Below are 23,058 nucleotides of genomic sequence, written 5' to 3'. Positions count from 1 at the left end.
GTTAAGACTTTTAAGCAATTTCAAAAATATAAATAAATTAATCGATAAATACACCATTTTGCGTGAGGTCTCTCACGCAAAATGGTGTAGAGAGCTGACCTTGAAATTTCAGGAAATGAATCACTCAATACAGAAATTGTGAACCGACGATTTTTCGAATTTCCTCATCCACTCGCTCAACGAGATCATCGATTGACACTTGCTTCCTTCCAGGACTGCCTGCATCATGAACATCTGTACATCCTGCGTTAAAGTTCCTGCACCATTGTCGCACTTTGCTGTCACTCATTGAAGTTTCACCGCACACATTACTTATTCCTCTATGAATTTCAGCTGCATTACACCCCTCAGTTTGAAGAAAATGAATTACCGCATGCACTTCGCACTTGGCGGGAGATGCTATTATTGTAGACATGTTTACATCCTAGCTGCATGTTCAGAACTAAACAAAGTGATGCGGTATGATTGAAGGCCATACTAGAGATGCTGTGCAACACATATGCCAAAGGTTCATCTGATTTTTGCGCGGGTTTTTATTTTGCATCCGATCGGACCTTGAAAAAAAAACTCTCGTATATAGTAATTCCATCTTCTTATTAAAGGTTTCCTTTTCCATTGGTGCTCTTCCTTTTATTTCCTGTGGACTCATCCTTTCTTCTGTCAACAAATATCTATATAAAATACAAAAATATCTGTAAATACACAAATATCTATAATTTTTTATTTTCTTTATTCTTCCTTCATTTGTCCATATCACTAATCCTCTTTGTTGCCTACTTCCATCACACTACTTTTTCCTATATTTATTCTCATTCCATTCTCTTTCACTCCTTCCTACAGGACATTTAATAATCTTTGAAGTGTATATGTGCCATCACTAAAATTACCACATCATCAGTAAACCTTATGCGTCTTATTTTTCATCCTCTTATACTTTTTCCTTCTTCTCTTTCTTATTATGTTTCTTATCATATATTTAGTGCAGATGTTGAATAGTGTCGATGAGAGGCAGCATCCTTACCTATATCCATCCAGTCAGTTTTTATTCTTATTTAGATTCATTGTTGCAATTTGTGTCATGTGTAATTCTTTAATTAACCTTCTTTCTTCCTATTCTACTTTTTTCTCTTTAAGATTCCCTCATTTTCTCCCATTTGTCTGCCTTCTCTAAATCTATGAAACAGACCAATTCCTCTTCATCTGTAAGTATGTCTCCAAACATCTTAGTAGCATGATGGCATATCTGGTTCCTTTCTTTCCTGAAGCGTAAACTGTTCTTCTCTGCATTTTCTTCCATTAGTTTTACTCTCTTCTGGTTTAAAACTCAAAAATATTTTAGTGGCATGGGCTTTCAAACATATTGTTCTTTTTTCTGTACATTTTCTGGTACCAATTTTCTTCGGAATAGGTATCATTACTGCTTTTACAGTTTTATCCATTTCTTCCACTCCTTCCTTCTTTAAGCATTTACAAAATTCTGTGGGAAGTTCATCTATTCCAGTTAATTTTTTATTCATCCTTTCTGTAATTGCTTTCAATAGTAATTAATTCACTTTCCTGAACATCATATTGACCTTTCTTTTCCATTATCTCAATTTTATTGCATTCTTCCTTCAGTCATCTTTCCCCCCTAGCTTTTTATGTTTTCCTCCTTAACTTGTGGTTTTTGAACAGTGTTGGTTATAAGTAAATTTTTTCAATTGGTAAAATTCACCTACTGTTCCCCTTCCATTCCTTACCTCTAAACCAAACTTTCCTACCACACTTGTTTCTTTACCTTCTCCAACCACACCATTCCAGTCTCCCATCAGTAGTTTACAGTAGTCCTTTTCTGATCTAATTATATTTTCAAGATGAAAATATAATAAGATGGAATAACATTCCATTCCTTAACAGTATTAATCTTTCATTTATATAACATACTTTTTGCACCAATTTTTGCTATTTCATTCTTCATAATTATTGCCATCCTGTTTTTTCTTTCTTTCTTCCAGAAAGAATAAAGTAACTTTTTCAATTTTCATTTCACTCTCTTCCCACCTTACAATCCTAATATATCCATCTATTCTATTTATCTTCATTAGTTCTCTAACTTTCCAGTCTAATGAAGTTTAACATTCCAAGTTTTTATACGTAATTGGTCTTTTAACTTCATTTGTTGTTCCTCTTGGAGATCCAACCAATTTTTACTCTGGAACATTCAACAGAAGAAGCCAGCATCATAGTACAATGCAAGGAATTATCACTAGGATCTTTAATATAGTGGTTTTCCATTGCCTTCTGTATTCTATTACCACTGCCACACTGTCTTTTCGTTCTCTTTATTTCCTAGCGAAAACATTGCAATGAAAACAAGGCAAACCAAACTTTGTAACAGTCCTCCTCAGGACATTTTGATAATTGGCTCCAGAATAAGAGTATGCCAAATCAACATAGAAAGTATCAGCCGTATTAAATGTGAATACATTAGTAAGTTATCAATTAAATTTAAACTTGATATTATCACAATCCAGGAAACACACGCAGTTGACAATTGCAAAATTCAATCACAAGGCTTTATACCAGGGTATACTTTCTGCAGCAATAAATCAGCCAAAATATGAAATTGCTACATATATTAAAATAGGAATTGATAATGTTTCAATAACCCACTCATCTTCCTCACAAGAGTTTTTTGTACTAGATGTAAAGGTCAAAGAAGTGACAATCATCAGCATTTATAAACCTCCAAGCGCACAGTGGTCTAATGGTGTAATTCCCATTTTTAATTATCCTTCTATGTATACAGAAGATTTTAACTGACATCACCAAATTTGGGGATATAATGACAATACACATGGCATAACCGTTGTACATTGGGCAGAAAGAAACAACCTTAAACTACTCTTTTTGATGCTGAGCAGAAACTCGCATTTCATTCTGCAAGGTGGAGGAAGGGCTACAATCCTGACCTAATTTTTATAATCACAGGCGCACAACTATGCCACACTGTCAGAGAAATACTTGACAACTTTCCAAATTCTTAACACAGACCAATAGTCACCACTGTAGGCATAACAATTCCCATCACATAACTCAATCATAAGGATGATTTCTCGTTCTTTACCTAGATGGAATTTTAGGAAAGCCAACTGGGATAAATTCAAAAAGCTACTACAGGATGATATCAGATGGATCCCATCAAAAATAGAAAACTGTAAAAGATTTGATGCTCTAGTAATCAGCTTTGCCAAAAACACATCCTTCGAGGAGTAATAAAATCCTATTTTCCCTGTTGGAATGTAGCGTGCCAAGAACTGTATAATGCTTACGAATGCACAAGAGACCAGGTAATAGGTGAGAAATTGCTAGAAGCCCTAAACAATGCTAGAACAGTTAAATGGAAAGAAACGCTGAAGACCCTCAACTTTAAGCACAGCAGCAAGGCAGCATGGAATTTATTCCATGCTGCCTAGCTGCATGCTACTACTCAAGGTGTACCAGCTTGTTCCTTGCAAATCATTCCTTAGTTTACTGAATGAGCTGCTGAGTGATAGACTTTTCCAAGTAAATCTCAATGAAAAGCGAAGCATTTTCCATAGTCGACAAAATGGCCTATCACAAGGATCCATACTGGCACCTCTATTGTTTAATATTTATATCTTGGATATACCACTAACTACATCTCAAAAATTCATGTATGCAGACGATATTGCCATTGGTACCCAAAGCTCGAATCTAGCCCAAACTGAAGCGGTACTGACAGAAGATCTTGGCACAATCAGTAAATATTTCAAAAATGGGAAATCCAAATAAAACTGAAGTCATGGCATTCTGTTAACAACAGGGAAGCTCTTGCTGTTAACTATGAAGGAGTCGCACTGGAACATAACCTACACCTGATATACCTCAGTGTCATGGCTGACAGAACACTTTTAAACAGCACCTTGAAAAATTATCGACTAAAGTTAAAACTAGAGCCAGCCTGATTCAGAAGTTGGCCAATTCATCTTGTGGGAGCTACCACTAAAACTCTAAAACTCAGTGCACTAGCCCTTATACATTCAACTGCAGAATATTGTGCTCCTGTCTGGATTATAGCTGCCACATCTGAATCAGGCTAGCGAACCATTGGAACAACTTCGCTCTACTGGCTACCATTACTGAGTAATATCGCACTCTCCCAAACTGGACTTCTAGACGATTGGCAGCCCTCAAGTTATAGTTAGAAAAATATAATGCTAACCCTCTCTCTACTTATTCATGCTGATATAGATTTTCTTAAACAGCACCCAAGACTGAAGTCCAGACATCCACCTTTAGCAGCCAACGATTTCAACACAAAGGACCACTGGACATCTCTATGGCAAGGTCAGAATACCACTAACTCCAACCTTGTGAGAGATCTAACTCTGAGGGTACCAGGATTTACTCTTCCCAGAAGACAGTAGTGCAACATCAACACTATTCGCATAATCGTGATATCTACAATAAAAGCCTGACCCAATGGAGATCTGCAGAAAGCCCACTATGCAACTGATGTGGAGCTGAAGAGCAAACCCACCTGGTCCTGGTTTGTCACATTTTTAGGAGCTTGCTACAAGACATCTGTGATCTTACCCCCGAAGCACTGCAATGGCTGACTCATTGTGACCTGTGTTTGTGATAAAAAAGTGCAATAGACATAATATCTTTAATAATATTATTGACATAATATGTGTTGTTTATACATGTTACAATAATTTAACAATATTATGTCAATAATATTAAAGATATGCACATTTTTATCGCAAACACACAGACACACATATATATATTTATTTATTTACTGATTTCTTTAAGAAGTTCCTCCATATTTGGGGGAATTTCCCACCCACAGGGCGGTAGAGTGCACTGTACCCATCACTGCTTATCATGCTTTGAAGAGGCCATTGGCACTTGTATTAAGAGGGACTCCCTACACCAAGAGAAACTCAGTTCCTTCATTTGTTAACTGCTTGTACATATAGTAGTTTTTAATATACAGTCATTGCCCCCTTTTTACCACAGAGAGGTGAATATCATTATTTTACCTTTACCAAATCTCAGACTTTGTTAGTAATTCCTAGATTCTGTAGTACTTTTGGAGAGGAACACATAGTCAATATTAAGATTAAATTAAAACAAAATGCATTCTAAATTTTCATTTGTCCTTTTAGGAATGATGTATTCATTGTAACAATGGGACATTGTTGTCCAGTGTTCTGAAATAATGTTACCTTTAATTTGCAGACTTATTCAGTTTTCATTTTGACATATCTTACTTTATATTAATGCTGTTATAAAGTTCTTAAAACCTATCTAATGGTATTGGTTTATGTTTTTACAGTTGAAACAAGGTGATACATATTGTGATGTATGTAAATTAGTTCTTACATCAGTTAACAATGCCGAAGAACATTATGCAGGTAAAAATCATATTAAAGCTTTAAGAAGAGGTTATCAAATAAATGAGAAATCAAAAACAAGCATGTAAGTATCAAACTATTTTTTTATGGTTAATTTCTGAGTTTTTGCTGTAAAGTTTTATCAATTCATTAAAATATTTTATTGCAAAAGTCTTATTTTAAAAGTTATTTGAAATTAAAACATCTGATGTGAACACCACATTTTGTATGCCTATTTAATTACATAAAATTGTTATTGAATTATTATTTAGTGTAAACATTTTTTTACAGAGGTTAATAATTCAATATGAAGAATAAATCAATGCATTAAAAAAAAAAGAAAAAAAAGGAAATGAAGTTGTATTCGAATCAGTATGTTTTCCCCTTGTAAGATCCAATTATTTCATTTATTGAGATTTTATTTGGTTATAATTCTGAAACCAATGAAAATAAGTACCATGTAGGATTTATCGTTGAAAAGCTTTCAATGAGGGCTCCAGGTAAAAAAAACTCCAAAATTCAAATTTTTTAGGATTATAGATTCAGAACAAAGCATTGTAGAGATGAAATATATATTTAATGAAAGAGAAACACTCCAAGTTTCTGACCTCTTAAGTAGATTTTGATGTTTGCTCCCTTGGTTGCCCTGTAAACATCAAAGCAATATTCAATTTCTTGCTTATAGACAGAAAACATCTTGCATGATAGAAGAAACAGCTTCAGTGTTCCTTTCTTTTAAATGGTCCACATTTCAAATTTGAACAGAGTACACTTGTGTTTTTATATAGCCCAAAAAATAGAAATCGATGGGAGTAAGGTCTGGAGATTGTGAGGCAAGGCAATCCACCCTTCTCGTTCAACCCATTGCTGAGGAAATGTTTTGTTAAAAAAACCATGGTTTCGGCAAAATGTAGAGGAGCTCGATCTAACTGGAAAATGGTATTTGCCAGCATTCAGAGCACTGCATACCCTTTTAACATATCAGAACAATATTCCCCATTATTGTTTTTTTTTTTTCAGCAAAAAAGAAGCCAATAACTGTCTTGTCCCATAATGTATCACACATTGTCATCTTCAGTTACACTGATGTTCAGTAACATTACGTGGAGGTTCAATATCCCATATACAAACATTATGCCAATGTACTTGTCCGGAAAATGAAATATTGCTTTGTCAATGAAAATGAACTTGTTTAAAAAATCATCCTACTCTAACCTATCCAAAATGTCTGCAACAAAATCAAATAGTTTCACTTTGTCCTGTGGATAGTTGAGGCAGCATTTCCTTCCTTGCGTTGGAGTTTTGTCCTCTATCAGTTGGAATGCCACAATGTTCCCATAGCCCTGCAGGCCGTATTACATGACTACTTTTCTGATTGCACAGCTCTATTTAAGGATGCACACCTGGTTGTGGAAAAGTCTGTCACCAGGGGAAGCTCGCAGGGCTCCGTTCTTGGTCCCTTGCTGTGGAACCTGGTATTCGACGGATTTTTGGGACTGACATTCCTGGAAGGGGTCACGGCCCAGGCTTTCACCGATGACTGTCTCCTGTTAGTTCGTGCAGACCATGACCGCAGCTAGAAGATCGAGCGCAGGCGGCTTTGTCAACCGCAGAGGGCTGGATGGACATTCAAAATTTAAGGATTTCTGTGCCCAAGACGAAGTTTTTGCTTCTGAAGGATGTAGACAAATTATCATACAGTTGTAACCCCTGCATTAAATATGAAGGCTGTGTAAACAGCTAAGTTCAAGTTCATAAGTGCCTAGGTGTTTTGTTTTAAGTTGTTGTTTAGCAACCACATTAGACAAGTAGTGGCAGACATTGTCTGTGATGCACAAGCTTAGCATTACTTGAAAGGATTACGGACTGTCAGACCGTCATTTCTGTATATAGTGTACCGAGATGTCTGAAAGTATGACCTCTTATTAGTATGACCTTCCATTTGGGTGCATAGGTTGGAAAATCGAGCAGTTATTCAAAATTTAAGGAGTGCTCAGTGCAGAGCCTTAATTGTATGCACTGGTGTTTTTAAAACAGTCTCCTATGAGGCTACCACTGTATTGGGAAAGGCTCTCCCAATCGATTTAGTGGTGAAAGTTCAGGCAGCCATGTGAGAATTGCGAAGAGGCAGGGAGGCTGAGATATTTGGGATGTGGTTTCGAGCCAGGCCTGTATCAGAATGGAACTGTGATCTCAGTGCACCAGTTCTAAATTTCATTCAGTTGCCCATCGCTCGCCTGCAGAGAAGGCTTTACAGCCTCACGATAGCATGGCAGCAAGAATGGCACACCACGACTAAGGGAAGGTCCTTGAATGATTTGTACAGGATCTGGAGGGACGGTATGCCTCTCCTTTGTTTTTAAGGGCAATGGGAGCTCGCATGCTCTCCAATCATGTAAATTTAAACCAATATTTGTTTCAGTTCCACCTGGCAGTTGATAAGCTGTAGAAACCGCGCTGCTGTAGAAAGCTAACTTAGAGATATGGATGGCTACCAGCCAGATTAAAGGCTCCAAGCACTTTAATGGTGGACAGGTACTTGCTGGTATTCAGTGGCCTAAGCAGGGTAGAAAATTGCTCTCTTTGACAAGATAAATTAATTATTGATAGTCATATATGTTTTAGTAGTTGACGGGGTGCACCTACCCATTTTAGTGATATATAATAAGTGGGTGGTGGGACACGCAAGCAAATGGTGTATGGTACCATGCTTATTCCACTCACACTTTTAGGTTAGCTCTAGGAGCTAGTTAGGATACTGGTTGCTAAACTGTTTTGTGGTTCAGTAGCTGTTTGTGACACAGACATTCAGTCTTATGCTGTAGGGCAACCAATTGGGGTGGTGGCAGAAGAAATGCCAAGCAAACCAAATTTTCCTGTGGATAAAGTTGTTGAAACACCTGAATTTTGTACGCAGTGAAATGTAATCATCTTTTTAATACATTGTGAACAGTTGTTTTAGGAATGTCCAACTGTCTAAATCACTTGCACATAGGTAACTTCAAGGTACGCAAGAAACTTGTTTACACTGCTTCAGTCATTTCATCAGACAGTGATGGCTGTCTTGGACGTGTTTACTTCAGTAGGCTGTCTGTTTTTTAATTTGTTTGTCCCATCGTCAAATGTTATCTTCATGCAGGGGGTCTTCATTTTACACATGACTGTATTCATGCCTAACACGTGTAATTGATTCAAACATAGCAGCCCACAACACGCTCATAACACACTTTGAACCTTCCTTTGCACCGCAAACATGATGACTAACATGCACGTAATGCTTGTGTGCATTGGAAATTCAACACACATGTGCAAGCTTTTGCACACAAACTTAAAGTATTTCGCTTTCATTTAACATATAGTTCATCTCTACAATTCTTTGTTCCAAAGCTATAACCATTTAAAACCCCACTATTATTTTACGGACACACTGTATGTGTATATAATATGTTTATATATTTATTATAAGAATAACAAAGAAAAAGGGAAAAATTATGCTAAGCAAAATTAAATTAAGTAATAAGTATTTTACAGATAAGAATTTTACTGTAGTGGTTTATTTAAAAATAAAATATTAAATTAATCAAGTGAGAAAATAAATGCCATTTTCTGTCAAAATTATTCTAAAATGTAATTTCCCCAAAAAAACAAATTATTTTTGAAGTGGCATAAGAAAAATCTAAGTAAAAAATTTTATTGTTGGAATTAAATTTTGAAAAAATAATATTAGATTATTACATGTAGATAAGGAAAGTTTTTATTGATTTATTGTTGTTAATTATTGAGCATTATTATTATAATATTGCCAAACTCTATGGCAAGGTAGTAATGGTTCTGTCTTTCATCTGGAAGTTCTGGGTTCAAGTCCCAATTAGTCATGTCATTTTTCACTTTCTTCAAACTTCATTGTCACCCATTGGCAGCTGTTAGAGAGTGTCAGTCTATTGTTGTATAAGTAAAGAAATTAATAAATATTTAGAGTATATATTTTTTAGTTTTACTTTTTAGAAATGTTTCAAACAACCCAACTGAAAAATTTGGAATCGGCATGACATTTCTTGAGCCGAAGGAAAAAGCACAGCTGAAAGAGAAACAGGAAGTGGAAATCAAACAAGAAAAAGAGAACAAGTGAGTATTATTTTTAATTTCTTGGATAGGCCATTTTGTTTTGAAAAAGTAGTAAGTTAATATAACAAATTTTGCATGTCCAATTTTTAGTAAACATATCAGTAGTGTGGTGAATAAGTTGATTACTAGCTTTGGCCTAATAATTAGTAGGAAAATTCAACCTTACTGCAGTAATCAACCTATATTGATGTTGCTATTTTTTTTTTACATCTTGACAAATCTTGTGTAAAAATCCTGTAATCCTTTTGTATTGTCCAAGAATGGTATTAAAAAATGTTCAGAATAAGTATGTGTGAGTTGGCAGTGGCAGTATTGAAGTGTAACGGTAGATTTTCTAAGGGAATACACTGTAGAAATGTAAAATGCTGTAAAGCTGATAAGGAGACTATGTTTCACAAAGAAGCTTGCACGCCTTTGAATAGCAGATGGCCAAACTACAGATGCTACCATGAGGTAGCCCTTTCACCCTTGGGTTGGTCTTTGGAATCATTCCAAACAATGGAATGATTCCCAAAAGAGACAGCTGCCCTTTCAGTAGTTGTTTTTCTTTAGTTTCACAAAATTTTTATATACATGTGATCAGAATCAATGTTTACCCCTGATTATTTTTTTACAGTCTATAATTCAGTTTTGAAGTTTTGCTTGACCTAATGATAGATTATATAATTATAATTTGACATTTTTCATACCTCCAGGTCTCACCAATGCATATCTTTTCTTTTATGATATTTAAAAAGAAACAATTAATTGATGGTTTATCAATCTGAAAAATAACTAATCGAAACTAATATAAATTTTATTAGACTGTGTTTGTTTTGCATGTGAAATCAATGAAAAACTGTTTTTATTTTCTGAGGATATGCTTTTCTCATGTATTTTTTTTTAATTGGTAATTTGATTGATGTCCTATTATTAAAATATTCATAACTAAAGTAATCTCCAGGCAGGAACTGCTCAAGAACCAGTCATTAGGAAATATAACAAACAAGGTATTCTTTAACTCAAAGCGTGAAATATTAAAAGCTCAATTAAGAGGATCAAGCTACAGAGTTTAAAACAAACAATGAGTAGATTGAACTGTATATAATAGGAATTATTGGAAAGATATGAAAATATAAGGAAGTTTTATATCCAAAGTTTTAACAAATTTTGTTTTATTGTATTTATCAAGATTTTATTTTCTAATGTTGTGTATTTATAATATGTATGTTATGTAAACAATTAAAAGATTCGATCAACTAAAGATGCGAGAAAATCGTGAATGTACTCTTGTATATATATAATGATATAAGGTAAGCGTCATCCAACCTAATTTAATTTTATTCTGTACTTTATGGACCAAATTATTTATTTATATTTGTATATTATTACAGAGGAATATGAGTCTTAAAACTGACAAAAAAATATATATGTGTGTAAAAGATTCATTTTAATTTTTTTTATCTTTCTTAATAGTGTCACTGATGTGCAAATCAAAATTGTTAGCATAAGTTTGTATTCTAGTAAAAAAAGATTTAATAACAGTACGTTTCCCTTTAATTCAGTCAAAGTGTAAGCTTCTGGTCCGATATCTTATACCAAATTGTAAACTTTTTAAAAAAAATCAAATTTAATAACAAAAAATTTTAATTTATCATTTTATAAAAATTAAGTTTTTTAAAAAACAAAAAATGTACTTACTATAGTTGGGATTTGCAAAATAATGTACTAGGGCTATGCTGCATATGTTCTTACAAATTTTACAAAACTCATCACATGAAAAAATATTACTAACAGCGATGAATGATACATATTACTTATAAAAATAAAGAAAATGATAATTAACACATCCGACTCAAAAGCCCCATAACTTGTCTACTTAGGTTCGTTTGTAGAACCGCTATTGCATAACTATTTAATTAAAATTAACAAAATATCTTACTAATACATATGATACTAAAAAATTGGCCAATCCAAGATTAGTTTTAATTATAATTTTACACATATTGTTGCCATTTTAACATGTTACAATTTTAATAATAATATTTTTAAAGTTATTTTCTTTAAAAAATTAATCGACAAGTAAGAAATCTTCTAGTAGATCCAAGAATGTTTCTTATGGAGTGGCCTCTTATTTAAAATTCTCATACCTGTGTTTCTTATAATTCATGGTTTGTAAACTTTCATGATTAGTTTTTTTTTTATATAAATACTCACTCCACACAACTTGCCAAGGTGAAATTACAACATATAACTGACGCTTCTGATGCCACAGGTCTAACCCCACCAGTATTTCTCCAAATTGTCCAAGTCTGTGTGAGTATATGTATTCGCAGAAATGAAACTCTCTTTGTATAGAAAACGTTAGTACATTTTTCCAGCATGAATGTTATGTTTCTTCAAGTTCTATTTTAAGAAAGAATTTAATAACAAATGAATCATGCTGCCTGAAAATTTAACTTTTACGTTTTAACAAATATATTGTCTGTCAATGTATAAAAAATCCATATAACAAAATAGTTTATTATAAAATAAAATACAAATGAATTCACAAATTTATATAGCTCAATTTAATTTAATTTCAAATTTAGGTCAGAATTTATAATGGTTACAAAAGTTGCTTGTCTGATTTATCTGGCATATTTTATGATTATAATAATAATAATTGCCTCAAAGAAATATAAAGAACTATTAAAGAATAATTACATCATCTGAATGGCACATTGCGAAGAATTCCTGATCATCATCATAGATGTTCTTGTAGTTTTCATTAATGAAACCATACTGATGGCATGTGGATGAATAACTTAATTTACACACATATATCTTCAATTTAACGTAAAATCAATTGGATCTGGCCTGAGGACCAGTTTATGAGTACAGTTCTTGCTATGTGTAATTGCATTACTAATTCATGTATCAACTGCTGATCAGAATTAGTTTAAACAGATTAAAGTCATGTAAATGACTGGAGGGCCTATGCTCTCGATTTCCTTTTGAATGAATGAATTATGGTTGAGACATTACATTATTACAAATTTAAATTGAATGAATAGATCTTAACATTTTGTGTTAATATATTTAGCTAAACAATAATTGGAGAATAATAAGTTAAGCATAGGAGAGGAAATTGCAGGCTCACAGGACTCTTACAAAAAGAAAGGAGGAATCAGTGTGATAGCATAACTTAAAAACAGAATAAAATTGGTTAAAGGAGACATGTAGCGAAGAACAGAAAAGTATGATTACTGTAAAGGTATGTGTAGCTTACCTACGAAAACAAGGAAAACTGGAAAATGAAACCAAAATATGTTAATGTCAGGTTGAATGGAAAACAATTTTTAGGGCTAAAGAAAGAGCTAACATGGAAGCTGAGTAAAGGAAGACTGTTAAGAGGAGAAAAATTGTCAGATGAGGTGTTGGAGTAAGAAAAAGAAATTGATAGCTGAGGACACACTGTTTTGAAATTGGTTTGATAGAGCTCTGAAAGACTTAAACACAGACACAAAAGTAGTGTAATATAACAAAAAGAGAGATAGTGAGGAATTAAATACTAAGATTAAGAGGAATTAAATATTAAAATAAGGTATCAAAGTTGTGGAATTTGTTATTTTGAATAGTAAAATTACAAACGATAAATGAAGTAAGGTAGAGATCAAAAGCAGAGTCACACAATCATGCAGAAAAGGAAGTATTTTTCTTAAAAATATGTTTGTTAAGTTCAGTGAATTGTGATAGATATTATATTATGATAATTGCATATGATGCTACGTGATTGTATGACATATTTCATTATATTATGATAGTGTCATAGGTGGCATTATTGTAGTATAGTGCTCTGTTGATTTCTTTGACAATAGAAAAATCAAAATGGAAAAGAATGAAGGGCTTTGAAACATATTATAGAATGTTGTTGAATTAGACGATTTGATAAATACAAAATGAAAAGTATATGGCAAAATCTTGTAGAGGAACTAAATTGGTTGACTGACTTGTTATTGCCAGCCATTTTAAATAAACAGCCTCTTTATTTGATGATAAAAACTATAGAAGAAGACAAAGATTTGAAATAATTAAAATAGATAATTGAAGATATAAGATATAGAAATTTTACTGAGTTAAACTATTTACACAGAATAAACAGGAATAAAAAATAACTTGAAAAAGATTGAATAATTATTAAAAAAAAGTAGATAGATGAAATTAAAAATACCTTTGCTGTAGTAATGTGTATTTTTATTATTTTATTCACCATCTTCAAATCAATATTTATATAAGTTTTGATAAATAATATTTGTTGACAATTACATTGAATTACTAGTAAACAGAATTATTGTTGTTACTATTCCTTTTGAAAACTACAGGTTAATTATATTGATAATTAACAGGTATAGTAATACAATACCTAATATTTATTTTTAATAAAATATTTTAGTTTTTAAAACAAGAACTGCAATAAAGCTCCATAAAAACTTAACCTACCTGTAAAATTTTGTAACCAATATGACAAGATTTATAAATAGATTCGTACTTTCACAATTTTTAGTTTGAAAATAAATACACAATCAGCTTTGACAGTTGTAATTCTAGTAATATGTAACCGATGGAAAATCCCTCATCTGCTGCATGATGTAGTAGTAGCATCTGCCTGAATGCAGCAGGGATTAGGTTCCCTCCCTTCCAGGTAAGCTAATAGCAGAAGGACAGTTTTTACTGATAACCTTATTCACTCTCTATTACTCAAAGTGGTTCATACTTGTTGCAAACAAGGTGATATGTAAATTTTATATGTAATAACTGTACTGTGTACACGAAATAAATTATTTTCCAGTATTCAGAAATTATTTTGTAAATTAATAGATTAAAATTTGTTATTATTATTATTCTCCATTTTATAAAAATCCTGCAAATGCATATTAAATATAAATTTAGAAAATTAATTTTATATAACTTAAATATAAATTTAAGTTTTTTAATAAAAACTTTATTTAATTAAAAAAAAAGTTTTTGCAATATTTTATAATAATAGTTTATCATTAATCATAAAAAATTATACTTTTTGAATGTTTTATTTATCATTTCCATTATGTTGTTTAAACCTCTCTGGGTCAATCCATTTGAAGTGACCCAAGGGCGGTTGCTTGACCAATAAAAAAAAAATTGAAACTTACCCACCTGTTTCCTACATGTCTCAGGACCTTAAAACTATTTTTTTTTGTAATTTTGTATATTTAAGCAGTTTATCTGTGGCATCCATTTTTGTTTGATGCGCACACCTATTTTTGTGATTGTAAGGGCTTATGAAAAAAATCTTAACTAAAAAACTATTGGTCCTGGAAGGATGAAACAAAAAGCAATTTATTCATACTTTCTCAAGGTAAAAGATTGTTCCAGTAGTTTATTTACCTTTCTCTCTTCTTTCCACGAGAAAATTACCAATAAGGTTGAACATGAAAAAGTGTGAAATTTCACTTTGGTAATTTTTTTTCAAGAAGCAGGGATGGCATACACAGTTTAAATTATTTTTTTGTATATGTAGGTACATGTTAGTAGTTTTACCATAAATAATATTAGTGGTGATCTAAATCTTTATGAATTTTAGAAAACTAATTTTTTTTAAATTTAAATTTTGACTTCAAATAACACTGATGGGGCTGGTGATAAAAGTCTCAAATTTGCGCAACCTGCAGTGTTTTTGTGGATGTTTATGGAAAATAAAAAAGTTTCTTTTGTATTGTACTAATAAAAAAGCTATAACTTCTCAAAAGTCATGAAAAACCTGTTAAAAGCTATACCATTTTGATTCAGTAAATAAGTGCTCCATGGGGGCTTCTTTTCTTCTTGGCACTTTTAATATTTTTATACTTATTGCTATAGTTGAAATAGACTTGTTTAAACTATTCAACTGTAGTGTTCATTTTGTAACAGGCGCTTGAAGTTATTTCCAGTCATCAGGAAAATTCATGTTGCAACATGCTCATTTATGCTTGTTGCATCATTTAGCTTTGCAGTTACAGACTGGTCATCTGACATTAGTTGATGACCTGTTCACATCTTTACCGAGTGTCTCAAATTTCATCTTGTATTTGGAAGTCTTTATTAAATAAATAAGTTTTATTTATATTATATTTGTAAATTTTAAAATCAGTTAAATTTTTACATTATTTTCAAGTAATTTCACATAAGATAATGGAAGAACAATGTTCCATAGGAATTTATGTGAATAAAGAGTGGCAACAAAAGATCTCAGTAAAATTTGTGATGAAAACCAACAACTTATCTTTTTACATGTTAATTGAGATGTCACTAGTATTGGTAAATATCATACAAAAATGTTTTTGTCAAAATTCAGTCACCTATAGGGACAGTTCTGTTCTGACCCTTTGAGAACTCATAATAAAACAGTTAAGAGAAACTTAAAACAAGTAATATTAGAACAAGCTCTTAAAGAACACATTTTTCAAAATTTAAATTTAGTTCCTGGAAAGTCTCTTTTTGTTAACTGTTTCAAAAGTATTTTTTCTCAGCAGAACAAAGAACTATATGACTGTGAAGACCAAGAGCAATACATTGGCCTCACATCACAATATTGAACAGTTGGATGCTGGTTGTGACATTTTGGATGTATTACCTCCATCAAAATTGAAAAAAATAAGCATGGATCAAAGGCCATCAGCACTGAAATTTAAAATAAATAAGGTATCTAAAAAATTAAAAAAGAATCTTCAATTGTATTTTGACTCGAAAGTTTAAAAAAAATGAAAATCTAGCTCAATCTTCTTCACATGAACATGATTATCTTATTTTAAAACTTAAAGAAAAATGGGTTCTTACTTCTAAAGAAGATAAGGTTAAAATTATCAGTTTACTTTCCCAGTCTTGGACTAGATCTAAAATAATGTCAGAGTTCAATGTGTCCGAGCGTTTAATTAGACTTAGAGAATTATTTAATGAGGATGGCATTCTACCAGAGTTAGGTAAAAGACATAAAACAGGAATTAGTAATGACACAAGTAAAGAAGTTGTGTTATTTTATGAAGATGGCAATAATAACAAGCTGTGTCCTGATAAAAAGATTGTATTAGCATACGATTGTGTCAGAGTGCATAAGCAAAAACAGCTTGTTCTGATAAACTTAAATGAATTGCAATGTCTCTTTTAAAAGTGAAAACCCTAGGGAAAAAATTGGAAGATCAAAGTTCTGCGCACTCCGTCCAAAATGGTGTATCTTGGTTGATGCATCCGGGACTCATACAGTTTGTGTCTGCCCCCACCACCAGAACATCAAACTTATGATTGATGGTCCTAAACTTAATGTTGATTATTAGGACTTAGTAGACATCTTTGTTTGTGATAAGGATAACTACAGCTGTGTGATAAATGTGTGCACCAATTTGGCCAGGTAAGCAGGCAGTAGTGTTTGACATGCGTGGTGTGGGTACTGATCTGCAAAATCCTGAAAAAGTTGACATCACTTGAATTAATTACAATGATGGGTCTTTCTCACACAATTTCAAGAGGGTTATCAGAAGAGATATCACAGCTATTGGTTAACCACACTAAATAATGAACTGCTAAATAAATTGCTAAAAATTGCATAATGAATTGCTAAAAAAACAGGCTATTTCATTGAAGAATAATTAAAATTATGTTACAATTTATTTTTTCTTTGATAGTGTTTATAAAGATAAACCATTATAAAAATAAAAGTGAATTCTTAAAAAAAAGATATGGGCTACTCATTCAAATCTCGGTTTGGGTAAGTTTTACAAGCATTTTTGAATCAAAATTGTTAAAATTACTGGTATTGGTTAAGTTATCATTAAATTATCACCTATCATTAAAAATTACAAAAAAAAACTATTTTAAAAATATTGAAAATGTCAACTTCAACACATAGGGGCTAAATATAAAAAATGTAAAGTGCAAAGAAGACAAGAAACCCTCTTGGAGCACTTATTTAGCGAGTCAAAATGGTATCGTTTTTCATGATTTTTGAGAAGTTATAACTTTTTTATTATTACAATACAAAAAAACTTTTTTATTTGCCATAAACATCCACAAAAACACTTCAAGTTGTGCAAATTTGAAATTTTTGTCACCAGCCCCGTCAGAGTTATTTGAAGCCAAAATTTGAATTTAAAAAAAAATTAGTTTTCTTAACTTCATAAAAATTTAGGGGTAAGTAAGTATATCACCATTATTATTATTTATAGTAAAACTACAACATATACCTACACATAAAAAATAATTCAAACTGTGTACGCTATCATTGCCTCTTGAAAAAAATTATCAAAAGTAAAATTTCACACTTTTTCATGTTCAACTTTATTGGTAATTTTCTCATGGAAAGAAGAGAGAAAGGTACATAAACTACAGGACCAAATTTTACCTTGAGAAAATATGAATAAATTGCTTTTTGTTTCATCCTTCCAGGACCAATAGTTTTTTTAGTTATGATTTTTTTTTTGTAAACCCTTACAATCATAAAAATAGGTGTGCGCACCCTAACAAAAAATGGCTGTCACAGGTAAACTGCGTAAATAAAAAAAAATAAAAAAATAGTTTTAAGGTTCTGAAACATGTAGGAAACAAGTGTAAGTAACAATTTTTTTTTTGAATTGGTCAAGCAACAAGCTTATGTTTTTTGGGATACTTCAAATGGATTGATCCCCCAATTTTTCTTTAGAACATTTATTCTGATGGCTTAGTTCACTTATATAGTTTTTGCAGACTGACTGATACATTTTATGTTATTTATTTTTGCTCTTTCTCAAAACGATGACAAATTTTCAACAAAAAGTTGCTGCATGTTCATAATTTTAGTTTTAAAAAGCTCATCTGATCATGGCTTAGAGTAAGCATATTTTATTAGGAGAACCAAAATCAATATCAGTGATATTGCTGTCCTTATTTTAGTCTTATTTCATCGTCATAAATGACAGTTTGCTTTTGATAAATGATTGGTTTTCATATGCTTTATATATATATTTCAAAATAATATTTCCTTCTTAATACCATTAAAATGAAATTTATAGATTAATATTATGTACCTGATGATAGGCTGAGCCTGAAACCAGTTGTATAAAAAATCATACCTGCTATGTATAAGTAATAATAAAAATATTAATAAATAGTATTATAATGTTGCTCCTATTTAAAATTTTTGAAAAATAATTTTGGTTAACCTAATTAATGTAATTAATATGATCCAGTGATGCTACTGAATTTCCATTAGTATTTGCTGAATTTGTTATTGAAGGAAAGAACCCGGTCAGCTGTAATTTCATATTCCAAAAGTGATGGGATCATAAAAAAATATCTTTTTTTTTAGTCTTATCTAATGAAAGATACATTTATTTTATGGGGTCAAAAAAAGATTTTGAAAATGAGTAAATTGTTAGCCAGCAATTTAATGCATTGCCATCAAAATGGCATCATAAACTATAGCAGAGTATATTTATGAAAGTTGATAAGAAAGCTTAGATTTAAATACCAGTGTTAATGCAAATCTCATACTAAAAGGCTCTAGAATATTCAAAAGCACGTAGATAAGTAAATTATAAGATTGTAGAGTGTAATATAAACATGTAAATACATTCCTGTAACAACACATTGAAATAATCTGCTTTTTGTCTCAAGGCTTTTTTTTGCAGATTACTCTGAAACATATGTGTGATTGGTTTGATTTCAGGTGGGTTTGTGAATTATGCAATGTTAGGACGCCTACTGAAGAACAATTAAGTATCCATTTAATGGGTTCTAAACATTTAAAAGCTGTAAAACGATCTCAGACACCATATGCTATTCCAGCTCCAGGTTAATTGATTTATTTTTGAAAATATTTTATCTATTTAAATTTATTTATTTATGTACTGTTAATGTTAGTAAAATATAAAAGTGGATAAATCTTTTTTTAATTAAAATTTTTGTTAATTTTTAAAAAAAATACCAAAATATAATAAATTAAAAAAAAAAAAATTATAATATAAATTTTAAATTTTAATGAGGTTTGTATAAATTATAATGAGACATAAATGAATTTATGTTTGTCCCGTATGCATTGCTACACCATTAACATGATTGTGATGAAACTTTGGGAGTTGTTGTGCACATGCCTACAAAGGTTTCAGAATTAGTTTGAACCCACTAGGTGGTAGGTCCGATTTGGCTCATATTCAGAATATGTGTTACATGGAAAGAAATACCTCTGCAAAAAATGGATCCGCTAGATGGCATGGGTTGAGATATTTTGAAAAATTGTATTTATGGTCTGATTAGGATCATATTCAGTATATGTGTTATTTTATTTTTCCTGTTTAGCTTCCGGTAATTACCGTTCAGATAATATTTCAGAGGATGAATGAGGATGATATGTATGAGTGTAAATGAGGTGTAGTCTTGAACAGTTTCAGTTCGACCATTCCTGAGATGTGTGGTTAATTGAAGCCCAACCATCGAAGAACACTGGTATCCACAATCTAGTATTCAAATCCGTGTAAAAATAACTGACTTTACTAGGACTTGAACACTGGAACTCTCAACTTCCAAATCAGCTGATTTAGGAAGACCACCTTTAGACACCACTAGACCAACCCGGTGGATCAATATTTGATACTTATATGGAAAGAAATACCTGTGCTCTGCAAAATAATGGACCTGCTAGATGGTGTTGGGTTGAAATATTTGGAAAAGTTGAATTTATGGTTCGATTTGGCTCATATTCAGAATATATATTAGTTATTTGAAAATAAATATTTTTGCAAAAAATGGAAATAGGGAGAAAGGAGAAAAGGGAAAGGTTAAATTTTGTGAAGTTCTGTAATGTTCAGTTTTTTAATGTTTTATCAAACCTTCATTTGTGTTCATTTAATCTCTATGGATACTCAAATCTAGCAATGGTAAAGCACTGCCGAGTCACCTAGTTACTGATAAATCTATTTGTTTCAGTTATTATTTTTAAAAGCAACAATATTCTTATCTAGATATTTATGGAGGATATTTTGAATATTTTTAACGAGATGCTAATAAAACCTTTAAAGCAATTTTTTTAAATCAAAACTGATTTTTGTCAAAAAATAACTGCAAGTTATGTGATTTGGTGGTAATATTTCTTTTATTCACCCAGTTTTTAAAAAAATAATCAAAATGTTTATTTCTTATTTTTGTGCCACCCTTTAGTTTTATTACTGTTGAACCAAAATAATTTGACTGATGAATAATGCCAGTTAATTGTAATTAATACACTTTGCACTACTTTATGCTTTGTGTATTATAAAATAGGTATGGAATCTATAAATGTTACTGTGTTTATTTTTATATACTTAAAAAGAGTCTTTTTGTGACTAAGTTGTAATTCTACTTGATACAGTTGCAAAATCTTTATGTATATCATGTTAATTGTGATTTAATTAATATTTTCTAAAATTGATATGCTGTATGTATTAATTTATTTTTGTGGATGTTCTGCTATTTTGTGTTTTTTTTTTGTCTTCAGTCATTTGACTGGTTTGATGCAGCTCTCCAAGATTCCCTATCTAGTGCTAGTCGTTTCATTTCACTATACCCTCTACATCCTACATCTCTAACAATTTGTTTTACATATTCCAAACCTGGCCTGCCTACACAATTTTTCCCTTCTACCTGTCCTTCCAATATTAAAGCGACTATTTCAGGATGCCTTAGTATGTGGCCTATAAGTCTGTCTCTTCTTTTAACTATATTTTTCCAAATGCTTCTTTCTTCATCTATTTGCCGCAATACCTCTTCATTTGTCACTTTATCCACCCATCTGATTTTTAACATTCTCCTATAGCACCACATTTCAAAAGCTTCTAATCTTTTCTTCTCAGATACTCCGATTGTCCAAGTTTCACTTCCATATAAAGCGACACTCCAAACATACACTTTCAAAAATCTTTTCCTGACATTTAAATTAATTTTTGATGTAAACATATTATATTTTTTTACTGAAGGCTCGTTTAACTTGTGCTATTTGGCATTTTATATCACTCCTGCTTCTTCGTTCGCCTTTAGTAATTCTACTTCCCAAATAACAAAATTCTTCTACCTCCATAATCTTTTCTCCTCCTATTTTCACATTCAGTGGACCATCTTTGTTATTTCTACTACATTTCATTACTTTTGTTTTGTTCTTGTTTATTTTCATGCGATAGTCCATGTAAAGATTAAAAAGTAACGGAGATAGGGAACATCTTTGTCGGACTCCCTTTCTTATTACGGCTTATTTCTTATGTTCTTCAATTGTTACTGTTGCTGTTTGGTTCCTGTACATGTTAGCAATTGTTCTTCTATCTCTGTATTTGAACCCTAATTTTTTTAAAATGCTGAACATTTTATTCCAGTCTACGTTATCGAAAGCCTTTTCTAGGTCTATAAATGCCAAGTATGTTGGTTTGTTTTTCTTTAATCTTCCTTCTACTATTAATCTGAGGCCTAAAATTGCTTCCTTGTCCCTATACTTTTCCTGAAACCAAATTGGTCTTCTCCTAACACTTCCTCCACTCTCCTCTCAATTCTTCTTTATAGAATTCTAGTTAAGATTTTTGATGCATGACTCGTTAAACTAATTGTTCTGTATTCTTCACATTTATCTGCCCCTGCTTTCTTTGGTATCATTACTATAACACTTTTTTTGAAGTCTGACGGAAATTCCTCTTTTTCATAAATATTACACACCAGTTTGTATAATCTATCAATCGCTTGCTCACCTGCACTGCGCAGTAATTCTACAGGTATTCCGTCTATTCCAGGAGCCTTTCTGCCATTTAAATCTTTTAATGCTTTCTTAAATTCAGATCTCAGTATTGTTTCTCCCATTTCATCCTCCTCAACTTCCTCTTCTTCCTCTATAACACCATTTTCTAATTCATTTCCTCCGTATAACTCTTCAATATATTCCACCCATCTATAGACTTTACCTTTCGTATTATATATTGGTGTACCATCTTTGTTTAACACATTATTAGATTTTAATTTATGTACCCCAAAATTTTCCTTAACTTTCCTGTATGCTCCATCTATTTTACCAATGTTCATTTCTCTTTCCACTTCTGAACACTTTTCTTTAATCCACTCTTCTTGCACCAGTTTGCACTTCCTGTTTATAGCATTTCTTAATTTCCGATAGTTCCTTTTACTTTCTTCATCACTAGCATTCTTATATTTTCTACGTTCATCCATCAGCTGCAATATATCGTCTGAAACCCAAGGTTTTCTACCGGTTCTCTTTATTCCGCCTAAGTTTGCTTCTGCTGATTTAAGAATTTCCTTTTTAACATTCTCCCATTCTTCTTCTATATTTTCTACCTCATCTTTTTTACTCAGACCTCTTGCGATGTCCTCCTCAAAAATCTTCTTTACCTCCTCTTCCTCAAGCTTCTCTAAATTCCACCGATTCATCTGACACCTTTTCTTCAGGTTTTTAAACCCCAATCTACATTTCATTATCACCAAATTATGGTCGCTATCAATGTCTGCTCCAGGGTAAGTTTTGCAGTCAACGAGTTGATTTCTAAATCTTTGCTTA

General features: G+C 31.9%; 1 protein-coding gene across 2 annotated transcripts in view; it reads left to right on the top strand.

Moving 5' to 3' along the window:
• Positions 1–23,058, top strand: part of LOC142333070 (adenylyl cyclase-associated protein 1-like) — a 160,148-nt gene that overhangs the window by 44,583 nt on the left and 92,507 nt on the right. For both annotated transcript variants that reach the window (XM_075379898.1, XM_075379902.1), the window contains 3 exons: positions 5,348–5,490; positions 9,411–9,530; positions 19,204–19,328. In XM_075379898.1, coding sequence (XP_075236013.1) covers positions 5,348–5,490; positions 9,411–9,530; positions 19,204–19,328 — 388 coding nt within the window. The remainder of the gene's footprint in view (positions 1–5,347; positions 5,491–9,410; positions 9,531–19,203; positions 19,329–23,058) is intronic.

Source organism: Lycorma delicatula, chromosome 1, assembly GCF_047948215.1.
Source record: "Lycorma delicatula isolate Av1 chromosome 1, ASM4794821v1, whole genome shotgun sequence".
Classification (NCBI taxonomy): Eukaryota; Metazoa; Arthropoda; class Insecta; order Hemiptera; family Fulgoridae; genus Lycorma; species Lycorma delicatula.
This window is presented reverse-complemented; position numbering and strand designations above follow the sequence as displayed.